Source organism: Spea bombifrons, chromosome 3 (assembly GCF_027358695.1).
Source record: "Spea bombifrons isolate aSpeBom1 chromosome 3, aSpeBom1.2.pri, whole genome shotgun sequence".
NCBI classification, from domain to species: Eukaryota; Metazoa; Chordata; class Amphibia; order Anura; family Pelobatidae; genus Spea; species Spea bombifrons.
Window position 1 is genome coordinate 19,411,055 of NC_071089.1, and position 25,725 is coordinate 19,436,779.

At 39.3% G+C, this 25,725-nt stretch overlaps 1 protein-coding gene across 1 annotated transcript in view; it reads right to left on the reverse strand.

The window, feature by feature from the left end:
- The window catches only part of APLF (aprataxin and PNKP like factor), a 79,367-nt gene that overhangs the window by 39,538 nt on the left and 14,104 nt on the right, over nt 1–25,725 (reverse strand). Inside the window, exons 3-5 of the mRNA XM_053459340.1 lie at nt 15,580–15,737; nt 11,737–11,887; nt 10,175–10,304 (exon numbers count right to left, since the gene is read on the reverse strand). Of these exons, the coding sequence (XP_053315315.1) occupies nt 10,175–10,304; nt 11,737–11,887; nt 15,580–15,737 (439 nt within the window). The remainder of the gene's footprint in view (nt 1–10,174; nt 10,305–11,736; nt 11,888–15,579; nt 15,738–25,725) is intronic.

A 25,725-nucleotide genomic window follows, 5' to 3' on the forward strand; every position in this document is an offset into this window, starting at 1 on the left:
GGCACAGCTATAGGAACATGGATGGCACCAGAACATGCCAACCTATTCATTGCCAAACGGGAGGAACAATTTCTGGCTACCTGTGATTCCAAACCCTTCGCTGTATAGACATTCGCTTTACAGACATTCTAATAATCTGGATAGCCAAATTTATAGATTTTAAAAAAAAAAAGGAGTCCCCTTAGTGGTCAGACAGTCCACAGCTTGAGTTCCTACACAAACTAGGAAAATAGTCACAAACAACATCCAAACACAAAACAGTAGTAATGAGAGCCATAGACAGACCAACTACGAATGGCACCTCCTCCAGTATCCCAAAAAGTTGTGAAACATGCGCACACATGTACACCACAGACACGGTACCAATACCACATACAGGTCTACACCATTAATGGTATCTTCTCTATGGCAGTCTACAACACCAAGAGACTGCTGGGGCCAAATGCAACATTACACACTACAATATATCAGTATTTTCTTTCAACATCACTACACAAATGTAATCTCTATTCAAAATTGCATCTTGATGTGGCTGTCTGCATGTTACTGTATAAATCTTTGAACAATGTCTGCTTAACATGTATAATATGCCTGATAGCATATAGAAAAGACCTAGATAGCCTTGAAAGCTTGCAATCCATTTACCTCAGTTAGCCAATAACGGTATCATCTTCACCAAATCTTACTTCTGCTAAAAGGTTATTCTATTTAACCATCATTCTCTCTAATATGTAACTAGAGTTCCCACATATGCCACTATCAGTTCATCTGCTGTTCTCTTCTAGTGCATAAGTCATATAAATTAATCACTACTGACTTGTCTGATAAATAAAGGATGTTAAAAAAATAAATACATTTGTTTTTGGTCACATTTGCCTGGTCATCAGATTCCTTATACAAAATCATGGATTTTTGTGAATATGCAAGGCATAGGTAATGTATTTTACTCCCATAACGTATTCCCCTCCAGTTCTTTTTTAGCAAATGGGCTTTTTATCAGCTTTCTTATGAGATACAACGTCCCAGATAAATCTGATACATTGTACTTTGGCAACTTGTGCCAACCCATTTTACTCGTTACCTGATGCTTACAACTTATTTGTGGATTCGGGGTCCTTGTGTGTTTAGGGTGTTAATCTAAAAGAAGGATTTACTATTTTAATAACGCAAGTTTTTGTATTTTTGTCTCTTCTCCAACTACTGTATTTTTAGGGCGGAAGAAAGGGAGGGGTGAATGAGGGGGAGAGAGAATGATTCTTGAAAGGAAACATGCAAATACTCAGAAAATGTTTCCTGGCAAAATCACAGTGCTAAAAGACAATTAATTAGGACATCTTCGCAGGACAAAGCATATTTTGTTCCGTCTAACAAACTTAAGATGGTCAGTCCCATGGTATACACATGAGGTGTGTATTAAATATGTATACTTTGCCAATAAAAACATGTAAACATGGGTTTACTTATTTCATTCTCAAAGTCTGCAAACTATAGGAATTTCTAAATTGAGATGCCTGAGCTCAAGATGGGATGTCCAAAAACGGTGGCACTACTGATTAAGTGTAAAGAACAGATAAAAAGGGACAGCTCTCCTTAAGGTTCATTGAACTCGCCACCACAGCAGGACAAGAGAAATCAAAGAAGGTGCAGCTCAGACGGACAAGAGAGCGCGGTAAACACTTACGTAGGATGCGGATTTCCAGGTAGCCGATTCTAGGAATAAGAAGTAATGTGGCAGGACTAATCCAAATTACTAGTGCGCTGAAGATTCATTCTATAACAGAGAGGTGTGCATGATTTGTTTGTTAAGGAGGGTTAACTAGTGTGATTGCAAGTGGAAATTACAAGACGTACAGCTGCCAAGTTAATGTCCCTGCTTAACTTTATGTACGACTTGCAATGTTAACAGAATATTATAACTGAAAGTTACAAAAGACTTCTCGAGCAGTAAGAGGATGAATCGTCCACATTTCATACGATCGATTTTACCAAATTAGACCCAGTCTTATGAAGTGTAATGTCACACGAGTCAGCTCATAAAATTCTAGATTTACTGAAGTTATTTTTCTTAGAATAAAGTGATTCATGCGGCGCAATTTGCAATTCTTATCTTCCTTCAGGGTGCTGAAATCATTTTTTATGGTGAATTAATGTGGTGTAAGAAAACTATAAAGAATAGCATCGTATTGTTGCAAATGGATTTTTTCTGTTGATCCAAAAGTGTCTAGGGATTAAGAAACACTTGCATCCTCTAGCCGACTGGTTTTCTTTATTTTTATAAATACAGACATCTTTTTGTTGTTGTGCTAAAAGTGGCATGAAAAAAAGTATATATATCGTATAGAGATGTATGCACAAGTATACATACATGTGCAGGGCTCTAACCTCAAAAAATCAATAACAAAGTCTGTGTTTTCTCTATGTGATAAATGGAATCTCATTTTTCCCATCCTGCGTTTTAAGGATTAATATGCTTAACAAATCTGTGAAAAGAGGTTTAACAAAACGTAAAAAAAATAATAATATATGAATAAGACACCAGGCTTATGTGCATACCGGGAGAACCAGGATGTTAACTTTCAGGATTTGCATAATTATTCCTCCCCGTACTTTCATTTAAGCTATCCTTCTTTAAAAGGTGGGTGAGGAGCAAGAAGAGGTTTTGAGGGTCTGGATTTGTTCAAATCAAGTCATTATATCAAGAATAACCGAATTGCATCAGGCATATGATATACATCTCATTAACCAAGTAACTGCCATGAGGTCAGCAACCCACTGCATAAAAATAATCACACAACCAAGGAATCTCTTGAAAGCCTGTGTGTGACTCTACACCTTACCCTATGCTGGTCCGTTACAGAGTACCAAACTCTGGTCTATACACAGAACAACCTAGAAATGTTTGGTTGCTGTAACAAAGCAACGTGTTAAACAATGTTCCAATTCAAAGGGAGGAGGGAGAAACATTGTACAGAAATCTTATCTGCCTGCCATGACATGGAGATATACCGTATATCGAGCTTTTGATAAGCTTTACTCAAGGCCATGTCCCTTATGCACAGCAAAGAAAGCGTCTCATCTCTATTGTGCATTTCCCATGAAGTTAAAGAAAATTATGCACTTTATCGGCTGCAAATTGATAGCCCCATCTTTTTCTATCCCTCTAGCTACAGGCACATCATTCCATATGTCCTTTGCGTACAGGAAGATAAGGTGAGATGTTGGGACTAGAGCGGGAATAAGAGGAATACAATGCCAAAACTGATCAATGGGATGGAAAACGTGCTATGGAGAAGTGAGTCAATGAGCTGCTGGAGTGAAAATGTAATGAGCAAAAGGAATGGAATAAGAATGGAGAAGAGGAGATGAAAGACACTGGGGTTACATGTGAAAAGTGTGCCCTATTTCTAAATCCTTCTTATTTGTAAATTATGTATAAAATCTGAATTGCTTTTATAATTGAGAACAAAAACATGCAAACGTGGTGTGTTCTATTTTGTTTAGTACACAATACCAGTAACTATTTTACCGCAAGAACCCTTTGACACGAATAACAATATTGACTTTATGTCCTGTCCTAAAATTACCTGCTTTCTCCTCAAACCCCTGCCTTATTCAGGCTGCTGGAACCAATCAACAACACGCAACTTAACAGTGGAGGGAAAGCTTAACGTAGATCTTAAGGGCAAGGCAATAATGCGCTCACTCCAATAATATACACAAAAGGAAAGCTAGCAATACACATATACAGTAATTTAACCAGTAAAACCATTTATACAAGTTTATTTTGTATGTTTAACTGTAAAATGTAGTAAAATCTACCTTAGCTACTGTTGATTATTGATCTTTTTTGTGTATAATTGTTATACTTTAAGGTAAAATGTTTTAGCATCTTTTTTTCTTCCTCTTCCATTAAGCGGAATACTCACGCCGTCCAAACAGCAATCTAAATTAGAATTGTATTTCATGTAATAACTGTAAGATCACATTTTAAATATATAGGAATAGTGTTGCATCTGTGGAGGTTATAAAATAATACAATAAGTAAAACTAGATAAGAGATGTGTGCTATGTTGAGTTATCTAAAGGTATGTATTGTGGGATCTGAAAGTGAGAAATCTGCAGTAAAATTACATTTCTGTTGGAAAACATGATGTTTTAGATAAGGCTTCTTGACCTGGATGTCATGTAAGACAAATTGCATGAATATTGCTTTTTTTGATTACCTATTTATTTTTTCAGCTGCAGGCAATTGCCCTGGGGCTACAATACCTGCATCTGGCGATAGCTACACATTATATTGATAGACAGATGATTGCTAGAGTTAGTGGAAGAATCATATGTACTTGTGTAACCCCCAAATTGTATATATTATATATTACCCGAGACTATATCATGCAATAATGCTAACATACAGCAGTTCAGAAATGCCCTCACCGAATAAATAGGAATGGACCATGGGTAGACCAACTATTTTTAATTCCAGTGTCCAAGGTAAGAGCTATCCTTAAATAATTCAATAACAGGTGAGGTTAGAATGGTTAGGAAATACCTTGATTCTTTTTATGATAAGATGCAGCTAATAAACAGTAGCATGTTTTAACCCTGTGTCACGAAGAGGTTACCATTATCCTTCACTGCAACGAAAGGGCCTATCCCCAACTTAGAAAACCACACCCAATACAATTTTACAATAGGCACTACTGCAGCTGCCAAACTCAGATTCACCCATCAGACAGTTTAGCGTGCATAGAACACGTTTCTATTGCTACTGAGTCCAGCGGCGGTGTGCTTTACATCACTCCAGCAGACGCCTGGCATTGCACACAGTGAGCTTCACCCTGTGCACAGCTGCTCGGCCATGGAAACCCATTTCATGAACACAGTGCTTGTGCTGATGTTGCTTCCAGAGGCAGTTCTGAACTCTTTAGGTAGTGTAGACACTACTTTAGTACTTCAGCACTCAGCAGCCCTGCTCTGCGAGGTTAGGTGGTCTAGCGCTTTGTGGCTGAGCTGTCGTTACTCCTAGACTCTCCGTCTTCACAGTAATGGTAATCTGGATGTGATGGCATGATTTTAGGGCAGGTTACATTTCAGTCTGCGCTGCAGTTTACACATAAAAATATTTTATTACATTGCGCCAGTGTATGTTGAACTGTGTCAAGGGATTAACCACTAGAGCTATAGAGGTTTCCGGTTTGATTGGTGGATATAAACAGTATAATCATAAAAATGCAAGAAAAATGAAAATAATGTTACCCACAAGTATTTTTGGTTTGTTATAGCCAAGCCTGTGTTGAGACAAACTGCAGTTTTACATGGGACACAGTTGATCCACCAAAACATACAGTACATTTGCAAAAGAGTCTGGGCATGATGTATCACCCTAGCACCATATAGGTAAATACAAATCACTGGTGTTTATTCACAGCAAGAGCTGCCAGGAGAGTTCTTGCGACCAAGAATAGAGAGCGGTTAGTTCATTTGTGCCACTACAGAGGGGGAAATCTCCATCAGCATACCAGTCTAATGGTGTCCAAAAGGGTAGTCTACAACAGAATAGTGAGGCAAATCTCCTTTGCACAAGGCAACCAATGAACCTAGACATAAGTTTCGGTGGTCTTGGACCTAGGCACAAGTCACCAAGGAGGTCCACATCTGTATTCACCTTGACATTTGGGGTGCACCCCAAGAAAGCCCTAAAGGGTGAAATAACATACACAATAGATTTGAGAACAGCTCAACAGAGAACGTAGAGATGCCTAATCGTCTGCCCTAACGTGCATGCCCGCTCAGGAGAGTCTTAGGTTTTAATTTGCATGCGCCAATACAGAGGAAAACTCTCCAACATATCAGTCTGATCCTGCACACAAGGGCTGCCCAGAACCAAAAGGTGTAGTAAATTTCCTTTGCACAAGGGAACCAACTCCACGTTTTTGCCTTCATGGCTCTCGTCAGTGGGGTACAGCTGATGCCCCTCTTAGAACTGTATTTGTTTAAAGATTTCTGACATGAAGTGAGATAATAGTGTCTGTAGTACCAAAGGCACATAAATCATGGAACAAAAGAGTAAAAACCTATAATGTCCTATTTAGAACAAATTGGTTGCTATGTGTATCTATTACCCTGGCAATGTATTTCAAATTAAAGGATATTATATCATATATTCATACTGGTTATGTATGCACTGGTTTTCTACATGAACTGAGGCCATAATGAACTCATACCATAGCAAATATTGTAAAGTTATCTAAACTGAAAAATTATTCATGTGCAACAGCAATCTAATACCCTTGAGAATGAGCCACAAGCCGTTAAGGGTAAATGATTTTCTAAATGTAATATCTCAATGGCTGAACGATTCCTTACTGCCTTCTTGAAAGATTATTCAAATTCCTCCGTCCATGAGGAGGCAACAAAATTCTATGTAGTGAAAGACATCTGGAAGTGAAACTTTAAGAATAAGAGAAATGTTCCCATTTACGTTTTATTTTTTTCTAATTTTAATTATTCAACCATTTTGTTACATATGGGACTACCTTTAAAAAAAAATTAGAGCTTCTACAAATGTCCCAAAGCATGAATATCCATCACACTGAATCTACAAATGAAGAGCGTCTTTTCCTGCAGGGGATAATTGTAACATGACTTACAAAACTGTCAAAAGAATCAGTCCTAGTTTTATAAGTAAGGTACCCAAAATTAACCGAGATAACAGAAACTGAAAAATAGTGTACTTTGAAAACAATACCCCTGTCCACACTAACCCTTTAATAATAGGGGTAACTGATCAACTCGGGCTTCTTAGATATGAAAAAAAATGCTATTGTGCCAGGCAAATATATCAGGAGCCACATTCACCATAAAGCTAACAATGCCTAACCCCAGAATTCATTATTGCAACTGCACTAAGGTCTCTTATCCAATTACCCTTCAAAAGATCACAATGGGGTATGAGGCCATATTCAAAGATGTAGCGCACATAATTCTTGCCCAACTGGAGATGGAAGACCCTGTCAAGCTTAATGCAAATTGAGTTGAGCTACAGAGTCAAATCAACATAAATATTAGGGATTTTGTCACACAATATTTACATATACCGTATTGGCTCGGATATAGGCCGCCCCCGTATATAGGCCGCACCCTAAAAGTTTGGTGCTTTTTTAAAGAAAAAGTTTTTTTTCTTTAAAAAAGCACCAAAAAAAACATGCTGCCACTGTCCTCCCCCCCGAGATATGCTGCCACTGTCCTCCCTCCCCGAGATATGCTACCACTGTCCTCCCTCCCCGCGATACGCTGCCGCTGTCCTCCCTCCCCGCGATACGCTGCCGCTGTCCTCCCTCCCCGCGATCCGCTGCCCTCCCTCCCCGCGATCCGCTGCCCTCCCTCCCCGCGATCCGCTGCCCTCCCTCCCCGCGATCCGCTGCCCTCCCTCCCCGCGATACGCTGCCCTCCCTCCCCGCGATACGCTGCCCTCCCTCCCCACGATACGCTGCCGCTGTCCTCCTCTGCCCCCCCTCCTCGACTTACCGGAGCAGACTCCCGGGTGTCTTCAGGGCCGGCGAGGGACATCTACGCAATACGCGTATGCAACTTCCGGTACCGTTACCGGAAGTTGCATTTGCGTATTGCGTAAATGTCTCCCGCCGGCCCCGCAAGACACCCGGGAGTCTGCTCCGGTAAGTCGGGGGTGGGCAGAGGTAAAACGCTTAGATAACCTCCCGTGCCGGCACCCCCCCCGTGGGAAGTGCTGGCAGGGGAGGCTGTCTGAGCGTATCGGGGAGTAGGATGCAGGTCCCCTGCACCGTTGCGGGGGATCTGTATCCTAACCCCGCTGCCTGCCTGGCGCCCGGGACTGCATGTCCCGGGCGTCGGGCGCTAGACCCCGAATATAGGCCGCACCCCCACTTTAAAAACTTAAAGTGGGGGAAAAAAGTGCGGCCTATATTCGAGCCAATACGGTATTACTTAGCAAGCCACTTAATCAAAATACTCCAAATTTGAAGAGTTGTATTTAATTTTTCGTTACAAAGAAGCTGAATCAGTGCAACCCATGGATTTTAACCCAATTAATCTCATGCTATTTTAAGCCCTCTGAGGCACCTGTGTGGTGGGTAGGGCTTTTCACCTGCAAGGTACGGTCAGAATCAGCATTTCTGTATTTTGTTGCTATTTGATGTTAAAATGTAAAGGCATGGGATGCCCCCACTAAGATAAGACCCCAGAAGGTTTCCTTTGACTAGCTACATAGAGAACAAATCTGACAGAAAAATCTTTCTATAGTCTTAGAGATGCTTGGTGTTATTGCATACGTCAATTTCTGGTTGAAGTCAGCAGGTGATTATAGAAAGCCACCTCCACAGTTAATCAAAAATATCATGCAAATAATCATAGTAATTCTCATCACAGCAGAAATCATTACTATCATTTAGACTTTCAAAAGGTTTCTTGAATGATTCTTTTCCATTCAAGTTTCTTCTTATTATAAGGAAGCAAGCACGTATGCTCCCTAGTGTGCGGTTTAAACTTCCATTTCTATTACTGACCCTGTCACAAACAGGTTCCAGAAGGTGGCCAGTGATCAGGCTGTGGTTGGGGCTTCATTCTGCAGGATATATCCAGGCAAGATATCCTATACTACACAGGGTTTAGCAATACAGCACACACACATATTATATTAATATATCTACATATACACACATATATATACACATACATACATACATTCACACACACACACACACACTAAAAGTGTTGGGACATCTGACTATTACACCAACAGGGAATTTTATGACATTGCATTCTAAATACCGTATTTGCTCGATTATAAGACAAGGTTTTATTCGGAGCAAATGCTCTGAAAAATATCCCTCCTCTTATATTCGGGGTCGTCTTCTAATCAGATCTCAAATAGAGGTCTGATTACAAAACTAATAGCCAGATCCCCCGCAGCGCTGCAGGGGACCCGGATCCTCCTCTCCGGCAGCCTCTGTTGCTACCGGCACTTCCTCTGTGGCACCGGCATCACATGATCTTCTGGTGCTCCACCATAGAAGCCCCGACTGAAGTGCCGGCAGCAGCGGAGGTTGTCTGTGCACATAACCGCAGCCGGTGAACGTTTGCAGGATGCGCACAGACAACCTCCACTGCTGCCGGCACTTCCACCAGGGCTTCTATGGTGGAGCACCAGAAGGTCATGTGATGCCGGCACTCCGTCATAGAAGCCCCAGTGGAAGTACTGGCCACCAGCAGCGGAGGCCTGCATCGTACAGACCTCCACCGGCTGCCCCACTAGACACCAGGGACTCTGAACACGGGTCACAAGTAAAGGGATGCACTGGTAAGTCGGGGGGGGGGGTTAAGAGTGGCATTGGGGCCGGGTTCAATGGTTTTCTGGAGGCAGAGTGACATATATGGGTATATAAAGCATATCTGGGAGGCAGAGGGGCAAATAGGTGATTAAAAGGCATATCTGGGGCAGAGTGGCATATGGGGGGGTATAATGCATATCTGGGGGGTAGAGTGGCATATAGGGGAGTATAAGGCATATTCGGGGGGGCAGACTGGCATATAAGGGGGCATATCAAGCTAGTGGCATATTCTGGCCTAGGCCAGCAGGTCGGGGGGGGCAGTAGCAAAATGGGCCAGTCACACTATGGAGGACTGCCACGATCATGCTCTCCCTAAAGCTACTTATCTCAAGGTATCGTTGACATAACTTCTTCAACAACAATATTCAACAGAAAATTTTGACATATGTATAAACATTCAGTACTATTAAGAAAAACATTTTTGGGGCAGTTTTGGTGTATATATTTTTTTTAAAGGCAGTTATTAATTTTTTTATAACATATTTAAGAACATATCCCTGCAAGGTCCACAAACCTTATAAAGCGCTTCAGCGATTAAGCACGCAAGCTAGGGTACCAAGGGCAAGAAGCAGACACTGCATCCAGAAGCTAGCTTTTACAGTAGAAATAATTGAAAGCGTTATAAATCTACAAACAAGGTGGTGCTGCCGCCTACCAAGGGACAGGAAGCAATTTTTTCAAGAAAATAATCTCTCATTTACCAGAAAGAAGTCCCCAGACAACATTGGATGACTGCAAAAACATGTACCCCAATAGACAACGCAAATATCTGGTTGAAGTACTTATTAAAAATACATCAGACCTACCTGGTTTACTAAGAGGCACCAGTAGGCTTTTAATTTTAAGATCTCCCTTTAACATCCAGTCTGGCAGAACACGTTTCCTCTGAGTAGATCCTGCCTTTTCATTAACTTCTATATATACTGCTGAAGTAGACTGAATGAAGAAAAAAAAACAGAAATGAACGTTAAGTGAATGTGCAATATATGTGATAATCTTGAACTGAGGATTCTCATGCAGATATTCACACATTCAACCGTATTGGACCACTGGAAATAATTTAACATAAAGCGTAAACCCTGAACACTTTAAATAATGATGTAACAAATAGACCCATTCACCAAATATTAAAAGGGAAGGCTGATGTTCCAAAGCATTTATAAATTACACTAAACCCAATGTTGAATACTAATGTGACCTACACTATAAAAAACTATTAAAAAAAAGTGAATTTAATAGTTATATAAAATCATTTAATATTTTTTATTTTTGTCCTGCACCAATTTCATATGTTACAGTACATTTTGTTACATTAGTATACACTCTGTGGCAATATGGGGCGATTATTTTTCACTCATTAAAACAGCTGGCTGGAAAAAAAAAAGATCCATAGATCAAAAGTAAAAGCCACATGCAGCCTGATAAAGAAAATGTAAGATTTTCTAGCTCAGACAAAATATTCATTATGACTTTGTGAGGGATTTCTTATTTTATGGTTGATAAAGGCTCCCCTACAGCTCTGACAAATATGAAAGGAAATTAGCATTAAGAGTAGGGTGAAATTTTCATTTGTAAGATTTTACAGTCTTGACACTCATTTCATCTGATGTTAGCAGGAACAAATTTGCAAACCAGAAACCGTTATTGCTGGATTTACCTCCAGAGGACTGACCGATAACACGATAAGGTATTAAAAGAAAAAGGATAGAGAAACTAGGACCAAGGGAAAAGAGACATGGATTGGTTGGTAAAGACGAAGCAAACATTGAGACACAATCACAATTACGTTGTGATTGAATCACACAAAGTGTATGTGAAAGACAGTATTGTATGGTATAGAGAAGCCAAAGTACTAACAGCCCGTGATGAATGGATCAGTATCAGCAATTTCATTTATAAGTGGGATATATAGTACAAGCAGGATCCATGGATAGGGAATGTGATTTGTTTTACTGTAATGTGCCTTAACCCACTGTATCACTACATTGGAAATTCATTTCTGTATTAAACGCCTGTATTAGATTGGCATGGGTTAAAGATCCTGGCATTTTTCTAGACTCTGTTGGAACCATTACAAATTATACACTATAAGTCAAACACAATCACGGCCAATGATATTTTAGGGAAAAGGAATAGATATAAAAATCTGCACTGACGAGAATTAGTTTTTTGTTTTTTTCCCTGGAAATTGAACTCAACAGCAAATTTCTGTGGAAGTACAAACAAATGAAATGTTAATATGCATTATATCTAAATGCATCCGATGGTTGATTTCTGAATTCCAGTATATGTATATACTGGTATTGTGTTTTAAACACGTTAAAAACTGCCGGTGTGTGCATCAAATTATAAACTAAAAAGTCTTTACCGCAGCCTCTTCTTGAGATTCATGAACCGTACACAATATGGATTGCTTTGATGTATCTCCCACTGAGATAGGCTTCTCCTTTATTTCAGATGCACTTGAAGAGCAGGGAGGACTATCACTTAAACCAGTGTCCTGGTGAAGTGCTTCATTTCTATTAAGAAGGAAAAAAAAACGTAAAATGTATGTATGTGCAAAATGAATGCATTCAAGATTTGCTGGGGTTTTGTGTGTCAAAAAAAAATACAACATTAACGGCCGTTTACCACTCACAGAATCAATTTTTTTACTATAAGGATCTCTTGAACATTTTGTAATGAGCTGCGTAACATTACTTTGTAGCAAAAATAAAAATGCTTTATTAGCATTCTAATCAAAGCTGTAAAATCCATACTATTTTTGCTATACGGAGAGTGCTCCTTCTGATATGCGTAGTACCGCAACACAATCAACTTTTCTACGCAGGAAGTAGACGCGTTTATTATATTATACACAAACTACAAAAATAAGTTAAAATATTTTAAAAAAATGTAGGCTCTAGCAGTAATAATCTTATGAGTTATGGTTCAGTGGGTCCTGGATGTGTAGATCTAATTCATACCATTTCTCAGAAGGCTTTCTGTTTAAATATGCTGCATTTAGTAGCATTTTTTCTGATCAGGAGAGAACAATTACATTGTAATTAGTTGTAGTAATACACAATTTAAATTCACATTCTAGAACCAGTTAATTTAGTGTAGAATACATTTTCTCCCTATAATTTCATGTGATCATGCAGCACTAATCAGTCACTTACAAGTCTCCTTTGTAGCATATTTGCTGTGAAAGGCTAAACACAATGCTTTACTATAATGCCGAGAACTGTCATGATATTATAAACTATGCTTGAAAGTATTTCAAGACTCCCGCAAAATAACAAAAACACAGAATCCACCTGTTACAGTTTTTGTGTTATGCTGAGGTCTCAAAGAAAAAAATCTTTCATTCATTCTTTCATTAAGCAGCTTTATACCTATATCTACAGAGGAAAAGAAGATTAGCTCAGCTACAATACTAATACTTTGGTCTATTTCTAGGAAGTAACCTTCCACCCATACACTGTGCTAGCCAATTGTCTTGAAGCAGCAGATCAGAAGATGTGTTGTCCGGGCAGCGGGTAGACGTCTATGGACGCAGACAACCCCCGCTGCTAGCCACACCTCCTTCCGGCTGCAGCGGAAGTTGTCTACGCAAATCGCGTGGACGTCTACACACTGCCCGGACAACACACCGGGGAATCAGAAGCACTGCAGGGGATCTGAATCCTAGTCTCATAGTCAGACCTATTTGAGGTCTGATTATAAGACCTCTGGAAAAAACCTCGCCTTATAATCGAGCAAGTACGGTAGTTAAGGTGATAAATATTTAAATAACTAGCTGATGCGCCCATCATTAAAATGATAGTAAGATGTTCAAATCAAATTTGTCGATCCATGTCGTTTCTTCCTTTCTGCTGCTTTTCTCAGCGGTAGAAGCGCCTTCTCTCACTGCGTATGAGCGGCCGTGATTGCAGGACAAGTGGGATAAGGCATCATACGCAGGGATGGCTGCGGAGCCTCGGGTTGCTATACATGTGTAGCTAAAGGAAAGAGCTGCACAGAGCACATGGACAAAATGGAGAAGAGGAAGCAAACAGCGAGATCCAGTTCTGCAATCCATTGCTGCACTTATCAATGCTTTATGTCTGTGAGTCTGTCACACACACACACATATATATATATATATATATATATATATATATATATATATATATATATATATATATATATATATATATATATATATATATATATATATATATATATACATATACATATATTATATATATCCAAAATCATTAGCCCAACATAAATAGAACCGCATAAAACTGGTTTTATATCCTTCTATCCTCGCCTGATTTTTAGCTCTCATGTGCACTTACAAGATCTCTCAAGGGCTGCCCCTATCCTCTGGAATGCTTTCCCCCGGCCTATCAGCCTCTCCCCCCTGCCTTCGGTCCTTCAAAAAATCCCTCAAGACCCACTTCTTCAACGACACTTACTACATTCAGAATAATGCATTTCAAATAAATTATAAATTGATTTGCATTTTACTCAGTAAAATAAGTATTTGATCCCCCATCAATCAGGAAGATGTCTGGTTCCCAGGTGTCTTTTATACAGGTAACAAGCTGAGATTAGGAGCGCTCTCTTAAAGCTTGTTACCTGTATAAAAGACACCTGTCCACAGAAGCAACCAATCAATCAGATTCCAAACTCACCACCATGGCCACGACCAAAAAGCTGTCCAAGGATGTCAGGGAAAAGATTGAAGACCTACACAAGGCTGTAGTGCGCTACAAGACCCAGCAAAATAATAAAACAGCAAAATAAACTACGCCAAAAAGATGTGCCACAAGTACTTGTGTATCTTAATTCAAAAATGTTTATATGATTAAGCTTAACATTTTCCATGTAAGAAGAGTACATAATGCAGCTGTCATGTGAAAAACCATTAAGTGATTATTTTACTCAAACTAGCTGTCAAGACATTCATCGTTTAGCATCGTATAATGACCAAAAAAGGAGCTCAGAAGAAAGATTTTTTTTTTCTTTTCTAAAAACTCTGGAATCAGTTCTACTCAATACAATGCTGGAAACTGTCTGGGATAAATCCCTTAACTATTTACTATTTCTTGAGTTTCAGGTAACAAAAACTTTGTGCCAAGTCATTGTTTGAAACTTTTTACATAGAGTAGTAGAACCAAATTGGTCTTTAAAGCAGTGCTGACAATAGACCTTTGTCGAGTCTTAGGTTGTTAAAAGCAGGCCAGAAGATTTTAAGGCCTCATTGCGGACTTCTTCAAAAAATAGTTTTACTGAAAAGTTAATAGGAAAAAGTATCTGAAAGTCAAGATCAGCTGTATCAGAAGTAGGACAAATGGAATCGGAAATTACACTTGTAGGAGAGGGTCTGGGGTGACTGATACCATTGTGTCCTGCAGGGTGAATGATCATGAGATCTTAGAAAAAAGGCCAAAAGTTAAGAGAGGAAATCAATGTGGTATATTCACTAAAGGGAGAGCTGGTAGGAGAGTCTTCAGATGTGATTTCAACTCTCTTATTTCACTATTCATTATGAAAGACCAACACAAACATGTTTCTTCTGCACAATGAGAGCTGTATACATCAATGGGTGAGAAGACTTAGAAAAACTATAACTAAGTTAACTACATATCATACAGGACCAGCCAAGCTTTTCCTGCAGCAGAAGCTTACCAGGGTTGGCTCTTCATACATTGTGAATTCAAGGAACTGAAACCTGCAAACTCTCCTGTCAACACTCACTTTAGTGAATTAACTGAAATGAGCTTCAAGGAAAACTTGGCATACAGATCTCAGTCTTGAAACATACTAACGGCAATATTAAAAAAAAAAAAAACGATCCTAGTGATATTTCATAGCAACCATTGGAAGGGTCCCGTTGCCTGCATTATTTAGTTGCTTTGGTGATAAGACTCCAGTTTTGAACCAGAGACGTTTTATCGATAATCCCATATTGTTTTTTTAAAAGGTGTCATTCTTATAGTAATATGACCTGGCAGTCCTAAAGCGCATTCACATAAAAACCATCATTTTGTTACCCCTTGATAGATCTGTTTCACCTAAAGAACACAATCATACAATACACTTAAAAAAGGTGAGAGCAGGATCTCTTATGATCAGATTTATTTGTTAAATCACTTTTAAACAGAACAGACTTCAGACTTTAAACTATATACATCATTACATATGTATACATTAGAAAACATGCGATACTATTTTTTACCTTAATGTTTCTTTCTCTTCTGCAATTACCCTGAAGGTATATTTATCGGGCAAGAGTGAAAAGCAGTCGCCTGGGCGCAGCCAGCACCACTCATCTTTTTCCAGGGGTACAAATGTCCTTTCCCCTTTGACTTGATAGAAACACGGATTCACATGTACCTGCAAGAAAGCGAGGACATTCTATGAGGTGACAGAATGATAATGAAGTACAGTACACTATGATCCCAATGCTGCAAAAAGGTGTCTGGAACATCTTTTCACGTTCTGTAATATCCTTGACACAAGCAAAGTGTAAAAACTTAAAAAAAAAAAAAAAAAAAAAAAGCCGATTTCTTTTTTTTCATAAAAATCTTTAGTGTGTATCTTATCTCTCAATTCGAACGGTCACCATCCCCTTTATAGAAAATTACAAAGTATATTGAGCAAAAATGCACTCATATGCAAAGGTGAGTATAATTAGACAGGCGGCCTTAATGATGGAGTCCTGCCAATATTTTATAACAAATAATATTTAGGAAAATATAAATTTTATTCCATCTCTTTTACAAAATCTGTAGTTGTGGACAACATAATTGCAACTAGGGCTGAAACAACTAATCGATAAAATCGATAATAATCGATTATGAAAATCGTTGTCAACGAATTTCATCATCGATTAATCGGATCGATTTTTATCGATTATAAAAAGAGGTTTTTTTCAGAGCAAATGCTCTGAAAAACTCCTCTCTTTATATAATCCGACCTCAAACAGAGATCGGATTATAACACCGGAATCCAGATCCCCCGCAACGCTGCAGGAGACCTGGATTTCTCTCACTGTCGGCCGGTCTCTCACTTCCGTCTCTCTCCCCCCTCCCATAGACCCCTCTGACTCCTCCCCCCTCCCATACGTCACTCTGCCTCTCTACCCGGCACCGTTACTGAAGGCACTTTCCCTGCAGCTTCATAGAAGCCTCAGTGTAAGTGAAGGTGAGTAACGGAGTCTGTCTGTGCGATGCAGACCCCCACCGGCTGACAGAGAATCATCCTCTCTGATAGCCGGTGAGGGTCAGCATCGCACAGACAGACTCCGTTACTGCCCTTCACTTACACTGTGGCTTCTATGAAGCTGCAATGAAAGTGCCTTCAGTAACGGAGCCGGGTAGAGAGGCAGAGCGGTGTATAGGAGGGGGGAGGAGTCAGAGGGGTGTATGGGAGCCACCCTCCAATACACCACTCTGGCTCCTCCCCCTCTCATACGCCACTCTGCCTCTCTACCCGGCTCCCTGGTGTCTTGTCAGAAACGGAGGTTCACAGGAGGCAGAGTGGAGTATGGGAGGGGGGAGGAGGCAAAGTGATGTATGGGAGGAGGCAAAGTGATGTATGGGAGGGGGAGGAGCCAACGTGATGTATGGGAGGAGGCAGAGTGGAGTATGGGAGGAGCCAGAGTGATGTATGGGGGGAGGAGGCAGAGTGGTATATGGGAGGGGGAGGAGGCAAAGTGATGTATGGGAGGGGAGGAGCCAAAGTGATGTATGGGCGGGGGAGGAGCCAGAGTGGTGTATGGGAGGGGAGGAGCCAGAGTGGTGTATGGGAGGGGGAGGAGCCAGAGTGGTGTATGGGTGAGTTATAGTGGTGTATGGGGGGTATTATGAATTTTTAGGGCATATAGGGGGTATAAGGCATATGGATATTAGGCATATCAGGGGGCATAAACATATCAGGGGGCTCAGTTGCATATCACTGGCATATAAGGAGTATAAGGCATATCAGGGGCACAGTGGCATATCAGGGGGCACAGTGGAATCTGGCATATAAGAGGTATAAGGCATATATGGGGGCAGAGTGGCAAGCTGGGGGTCAGATGTGCATAACTGGGGGCAGTTTGGTAAATAAAAAAATTTAAACAAGGCTTTTTTCTCAGTTTTTATTAAATATGAAAAATAGTTAACATATGAATTAATATTTACTAATAACTTTGTATTAAAACCTAGTTTGAGAAGCACCGTGTTTGGGTTCTTGTAGCTTTTATTATTATGTCAGTAAAATAAGAAGGTGAATAGAGAGAGGCCATTGCAATAAAGAGATGAAAGTGTAAATTGTACGTTTTTTATTGCAATTTTTCTTCAATTTAAAATAATGTATTTTTTTATCCGATTAATCGATTAATCGAAAAAATAATCGGCCAACTAATCGATTATTAAAATAATCGTTAGTTGCAGCCCTAATTGCAACAACCCTATGCAATTAAGTGCAAGTGCCAAAATCCTCACTGTATTTCAATTAAAACATTGGTCTATGACACAAAGTCGATACAGTTCATAACTCATCAACTCAAAGGGGAAGGTCCCCAAAAATCAAAGTTCAGCAAAAAAAAAAAAAAATTTCCACTTCTAACGACAGTAGGATATCCAATGTAGAGTATGTGATAGAATTACAAGTCTGGAATAGGCAACTTTTCCATGAGGCAGGACATTGCTTAAGTATAAGTAATAGTCTGTCGTGTCCAGGTGGTGAGTCACAATTTTGAGATTAGACCATGAACCTTTTCGATGTGTTTTTGGTTTTTTGTGAGTGGACCTTTTTTTTTTTTTTTTTTTTTTTTTAAAGAAACAGGCACATGGAATTATGGTGGTATATGAAACATCTTCCTTGGTGGGATTTTGAAAGCTCACAATAGGATTAAACTGTAGTACACGTGCAGAAAACTGAAAGTCCTAAGAGTGGACTGCTCGGAGAATTCTTCATTTGCCACTCCAGACATTAAAACAGCAATAAAAAAGTACAACAAATACAAAGGAATACAAGTGCCAAAATCTCCTTTGAATATCAATTAAAATAATGGTCTAGGACACAAAGTCGGGACAGTTCAAACTGTAATAACCAAATTGGGAATGGCCCAGGGAGCAATGGTTCAAAAATCAGAGTTCCACATACAGAAGCAAAATAAATAAAAGATAAAAAAAAAGAAAATAATTGATTATGATGATGTATTTTCCACTTCTAAGGACACTACAATATCCATTGAAGTGTGTATGGAAGAATTATGATGAGTCTGGAATAGGCAACCTCCATGAGACAGGATATTGCTTAAGTATAAGTAATAGTCTGTCGCTTCCAGGTGGTGAGTCACAATTTTGAGATTATTAGATCATGAACCTTTTCCATATGTTTTTGGTTTTTCATGTGTGGACTTGAGTATTTTTTCTATTAAGAGAAACACATCACATGGAGTTATGGTGGTATACGAAAAGTCTTCCTTGGTGGATTATGAAAGATCACACTAGTGAAACGCAAGTTTGTGTAGCATTTACATATAGCCGTGGAGGATTAAACTGTGGCACGTTCAGAAATCTGAAAGTCCAGAGAATGGACTGCTCAGAAAATTCTTCATTTGCACCTCCAGACTTGGATGAGCAGCTAAAATCAGACTTCCTGAACTCCGGAGTTGAGGTCAATCGCATGGGATTGAAGAACATGTGGAACCGCTGATCGTATTTCTCTGTCTAAAGTATGGGGCAGTTATTGATAGCAGAAAGTTTCCAACTTTTTATGGCATCACGTAAAGTCTGGAGGAGAGATCACAGAGAGTCCCCTCACCTTGCCATGGGATTCTCTTATGTATCTGACATAGTCAGTAATCATAGTAAACTAACATAGCAATTAAGACTGAAATAGAACTTCAAAATTATTCATTCATAGTCTGAGCTGAAAGGCATCATTACAAATATTCCTAAACCAACATGACCCTTAGTGAATAACTCAAAGTGATAACCTAGCCATGCTATGTATGCTCTTTTCACATGCAAAAATCCCAGCTTATTAAGCCTTTAGGTTTTTTTTTGTTTGTTTGTTTTTTTAAACCCATAATACATTCTAGAATTCCATTTTTTACTAAAACAATATTTTAGAGGAACAAAATAATTACATCACACTGATTTTATTACTTTGCACTGACATATCTCTAATCCCCTTAGCAAGAATTTTTCAATAATTTCAGTGAAGCCGAAGTACAGAAAAATTGATTAATATTTTTGTCTGGAGTATAACAGGAACATACGCTGTATAAAACGAATCATTCTAGAAATGAAATCTCATAGGTTAAGTATGCCGTGGCTATGAAGCAGCTAAAAGAAAATACTGCAAATATCGAAGATAAGATAGGTGCATAGAAATTAAAAAAACTGAACAAAATAGAATTGGTTCATCATTTGTGATAGGTAAACAGTGACTTGCAACAGAATATGAGAATCAGTTATCGGTTTTAATATTTTTTTTTATTTTGGGTAAAAGTTCTTCTATATAATAAGGAGTAGATTTTCTTATACCATGGCTAACCTTTTGAGGGCCAAGGGTTGGGACAGTTCTTATAGTTTTGCTTACACTTTAATTAGGGAATCCATAAATAAATGTGCAAACAAAGAAAGATTGGAAACGTGTACTATACATACAAAAATGTCAAGAGATTTGCACATAAGAACAGGCAGGGTTCGTGTCAAGTTATTACGCTCCACAAGAATTTGTCACTGCAGAGCTTTTTACTCGTATACGTGCATCTATACTGAATAAATATTTGCTTTCCATCGCACAGACCAAGGCTTCTTCCACAGCCTGTCTACTCATTACGGATTATGGGTCGCAAAACTGCTGCCCCCAGTCAGTTTTCTAACTTGTCTTATAATGGAAGAGTCAAGGGAGAAGATGCTTGAAAGAAAATGGCGAGGAAGGCTAAGAAAAAAAGAGATTGCGTCTTCTCTAACCCAGACAGGAAGGCACATCGCGTGAAATTATTGTTTCAAGATGTTTCCAGCTGACTGGTCCACTTTACAGATTCAACCACAAATGGTAAGAAGGGTGTTTGGATCAAGAGTTTTGAACCAAATGTGGGAAACTAAGGAAAGGATAACTGGAGTACATTTATAGACGGTTTCCTCTTGAAACTTGCCACACAAAAAAAAGTGTGGCATGTGAATCAGTAATTAATATGGATAATTGTTTAAACGCCTACGCCAAGCATGTGCAGCCATTAAGTAACTTTGATTAGGCAGAAAATCATGCAATTTATTCTAAAGCCAAAACATTACATCATGGCTGTTTTTCGGCATAAATGACTCTAAATGGAAGTCAGTCGCTTTGCTTTGTGTGTGGCTTCCCATCAAAAATCAAACGTGTACTGATGAAGAACAGTGCTAGTGATGAATGTTACTGGAGACAAAGCACTGATATGAGCTCCTAAAATCCTGAAGACTACCTAAAAAGTAAATTCAATAACTTTTTTGTTATCTTTGTAAATGAAAATAATTACATCAAGCTCTTGGTGGGGAAAATAATTGCTATTTTGCTTCAGTCTCTGAAACCAAAACAAGAAAAATTATGTTAACTGTCGACTTTCTCGCCAGTACGTATAATCTTGATGGAATCCTACAACAATTGCCAATTTAAAAAAATTGGCAGAAGCAAGTACCATTGTTTAAACTCTTTCCACACAGAACCAAGTGTTACAAGATACAAATTGCCACATGATCAATCAAAGTGTGTCTCAGTTTGCCAAATCTTTCATAATTAAAACTGCCTTTGAGATAGCCATGCACATTTCAGAAATCTAAATGTATAATGGCCAAGAAAAAAAAATCAATTTGGCCTGATCTATCTGTATGTCTTTAATAAAAATCACCTACTAAATATCACCAGTTATAAACCATGTGCATCTGGAATCTTTAGACGTTAAAAAAATAAAGTAATTAAAAAGACTGACCATAAAAATATTCGTAATTTATTACGTCTGCCACGTGTATATGATGAACTGTGTCTAGAAATATGGTTAGGATAAATTACAATATCACATTCTATTTCTACAAATCGCTTTGCAATCTAATCCCCATGAATTGCCGTTTCAAAAGAAATTTATTTTTAAAAATGATTAATTTGAAAGTGCACGCTAAGCCTCTTGTTATAAGAAAACACCAGGAAAAATGTACCTTGACTGTTTATATATTCTAATTATATAAACACATATCAGGGAGCATCCATGGGAAGTGTACCAAAAGCTCCCCCTTTTCTGGGGAGTAGCATTTTGAGGGCTGGGTCTAGCCATAAATAGAGACAGGCCTAGGCATGCGCAAGTCAGGGCTAGGCCTAGACAGCCTTAAGTGGGCACGGCATACGTAAGAGGGGAAGTGGGCATAGTCATACATCACTTGTTAACGAAAGAGGAAAGTGACCCTGAGTCAAACCCAAAGAGCTTGCAGTAATGTGTGTGTGTGTGTGTGTGTGTGTGTGTGTGTGTGTGTGTGTGTGTGTATATATAAATCTTTGCAAGTACAAAAAGGCCTTCCTAAATACAGACACTCCTGCAATTTATAGGTTTCCAAGGACCTCACCCATGGAGCACCTGTGGTGGGGAGGGGTGCTGAGCCAAAAGCCTGGTCAGAGCTTATATACATATACACATACACACACCTCACTTTAAATTACAGAACGGCACAAAAAATATAAGCAGATATTTCAAAAACATAGGCGATACTACTGCAAAGTAGTTCACGTAAATACGTCAATCATTGCTTTTCTCATAGAACAACTAATAACTTCAGTGAGATTGTGTTTAAAAATATTATCCTAATCTATATTGAATCAAATACATTCTTTTGTAACACGCCATGTCTCAAATCCTCAACTGACCAGGAGCGTATTAGTTCTGAATCTAATTGGATTTCCTATTTTGTTTATCAATAATTCATCCTTAAACATCGGCATAAGAGAACTAATAGCATCACGTTGGTGTTATTTTAGTATGTCTGAAAATACTTATTATACTGGCCATATATATTTGTAAAACCTTAGCACCTTAAAGAAAAGATAAACATGTGGTAACATTTTAAAATAATCCCCCACTGATGTCACCATCAGAACCATCCGGTTCCAACAAAATGTAAAAAATGAAAAATAAAATAAAATCCATAAAAGTTTAAGTTTATTAAGCCTTACAACTAGCACTACATCGTCACAAACCTCTTTGGATGGAAAGAGTTAAAATACTGGCATTTTAAATGCCCATTGGGTGATTTGATGAGATAAATTGGTCAGATTCAAAGATGTCCCAAATAACACGTGGGCAGCATGACCATGTGTCAAAAATTCCTATTTTGCACATCCCAAATGCGGCCTTTTAGCACCCAAACAAGTTGAACTGACCAGCTTCAAAAATGTCCAAAATAGGAAATAGGGCAGTTTGAACAGATTTGAAAGAAAAAAAAAGGTTTTGACATAGCAATATGCTACTTGTACTTATTGCCATGGGCCGGGGTCTTGACACGGCCCGCTCCCTGCCCATTTTCCCTTTAAATGGGGTTGTTTCCCGCTGCCGTCGGTGGGACCTCCCACGGACATCAGTGGGCAGTCCTGGCCGCGTCCCATTGGCCAAATAATGGAATCTATTTAGAAGGTTTTTTCATTAGCTTTTGTAGATTTTTCCAAATAAAAGATTTTTCAAATAAAAGTCAGAAAGTCCTCAATTTTTTTTTCACCATATATAAAAATTTTGAATTGTTAATTATGATATGATCATAGCAATTACATGTAAAGAAAGCCATTCCTGTCCTGAAAAAAACAATATATCATTTCTGCGGGTTCAGTAAACGAGAAAGAAGAAAATTACATCTTAACACGAGCACTGCAGAAATGTTAAAACAGCCACTGTCACGAAGGGAACAAAAAATAAAGAACAGCTCTGTCCTTAAGAGGTTAAACCCCAAGTTGTATTGCTAATTATAAAATGATTAATTAAAAAACAAATTGTCTTTTCAAAAGGAATTTAAATTGTCTAATTATTGGCTGGATGTTTAAGCGAGTAGAATTACTAAAGGTTGGCTGGCACCCATTAGCTCTACAGTAAGACTATATGCAAACATAGTACATGACGGCTTAAAGCCGGTGGGACTTTACTGAAACATCCACCATGAAACCTGTTGCTTCCCACCTTCAATTACGTCAAACCAGGAACCAAGAAGATATTTGCTATGACCTTAAGTTTGATCTCAAATTCTTGTCAAAAAGAGGATCCTCCAGTTAAAATAAGCAATTTTGCATTCCATTTGCTTTTTACCACCAGTCAAATCCTTACACCTTTTTATGTTTTCAGATAAAAAAAAGTATATAACAAGTCTATATATTTCAGTACATTTCATTAAGAACACCAATATTTCCAAAGAGCTTTAAGATGATGTGATGTTTTAGGTTGATACACTTTTTTCCTTTTTGCAATGATTTAGTGTGATTGATTGGCCATTAATGGTTTTCATAGGATCCAACTACTAAAAATACAAGGCACATAAAAAAGAAAAACATTTCCTGCCACTGGCATAAATTACCCACAAATGGTCATTAACTTTCACGCACCTAATATTTTGCTTTAAAATATTTTAGTCTGCGTCCAGCAAGATTGCTTCAAAGATTCAAAGGAGAAATGAAACCAAAGTGAGATACGATGGGACAGGCCATAGCGAAGAGCTCAACAGTATGTAAATCAACAAGCATTTAGCACAATAGTGTCTGCCAAAGCCAAGACCGCATATAACAGGTTTCATCAACTAATTGGTGCTCTTAGTATAGATTCCAGCAACAAACTCAACAGACATACAATTACTTAATAAAAGCGATTCTGGCTGGAAAAGATCCTTAAAAGCTTAATGTGGTATTTTTTTCACCCATATCAACAGATTTAGAACAAAACGTAATATTTCTTAACAGAAAAATATGTTTATATGTTGCAGATTTAACACTTGCAGCAGGATATAAGATTTGTTTATATCTGCTCCAACTATTCATATTATTATTATTCTTTTATTTATATAGCGCCAACGGATTACACAGCGCTTAATACAATACATATACTCAAGGGGTACGACAAGATGAGAATTGACAGACTAAGACAAACCGATACATTAGGTGAAGAGGCTCGGCTCGGTTTCTTGAATGTTGGGAGGGAGGGTGAATGCTGAAGGTTCGGTGGAAGTAGATCCCAGAGATATGGGGCGGCCCGAGTGAAATCTTGTAGACGGGAAAAGGAAGAGGTGATAAGTGAGGAGGAGAGCCGTAGCCCATGGGAAGAATGTAAGGATCGAGTAGGAGAGTGTTTTCTTATGAGGGCAGAAATGTATGGAGGAACAGTGTTATGGAGGGCCTTACATATTAGCAGCAGGATTTTAAATTTAATTCTAAAGGTAAATGGGAGCCAGTGGAGGGTGTCGCGTCTGAGACACTCACCGCAGAAGTTATTCTGCCCAGAGAACCGCTGAGGAGAGAGGGGCCCTCGACAGCGATAATCCAGGACTTAGATGATCCCAACAGTGAGGAGGTCTCTGAGTAGGCAGAATGTAGGTATGCACTGAGTTCTATGCACGGTGAACAGCAATATGCAGAATACCAGCAGATCAGAACAGAAGGGGTAAACACAGAAGAATGGTCAGGGTAGCCAGGTCGGTAACGAAGAAGGTAGTCAGACAAGTCGAGGTTCAAAAGATGAGGAGTTAGCCAGCCAAGCCGGGTCGGTACACAGGAATCACGGGCAGAGTTACAGAATCGTAAGGCAAAACGTAGTCAGGAAATGCAAGGGTCAAAACACAGATCAATTCGCAGACAAAACACAGGGTGCCTGAGAGTAGCACAGACTGACTTTTAAATCTGGCGCCACTCTCAGGCCCCACCTCCACAGACGTCATAACCACGCCTCCAGCCGTCCATCAATTCCCCGGGTTCTGCATAGCAGCGCCCCTAGAGGATCAACGGACGACTGGAGGAGAGGTAAGTACTTTCTTCTGGGAACTCCTCTGCCGGCAAGCAATCATAAGATTGCTCGTTGAGGAGTTCCCTTAAGTGCTACTTCTTCTCCCGTACCGGCGAGCGGGGAAATGTCCGCAGCCCCCGGACCCCGGGGTGACCGTATCGGGTCTCCGTGTACCGCGGACGGACCCCCGCCCGCAGGCAACGGAACCCGAGGGTGTGACAGAGGGTTTCACAGAGTGGGGAAGCAGAAGAGGAGCGGCGTGCAAGGAAGATAAGCCTAGCAGCAACATTTAGGGCAGACTGTAGAGGAGAGAGTCAAGAATGGAAGGCCAACCAGAAGAGCGTTGCAGTAGTCAAGATGGGAAATGATAAGTGAATGAACCAGAGT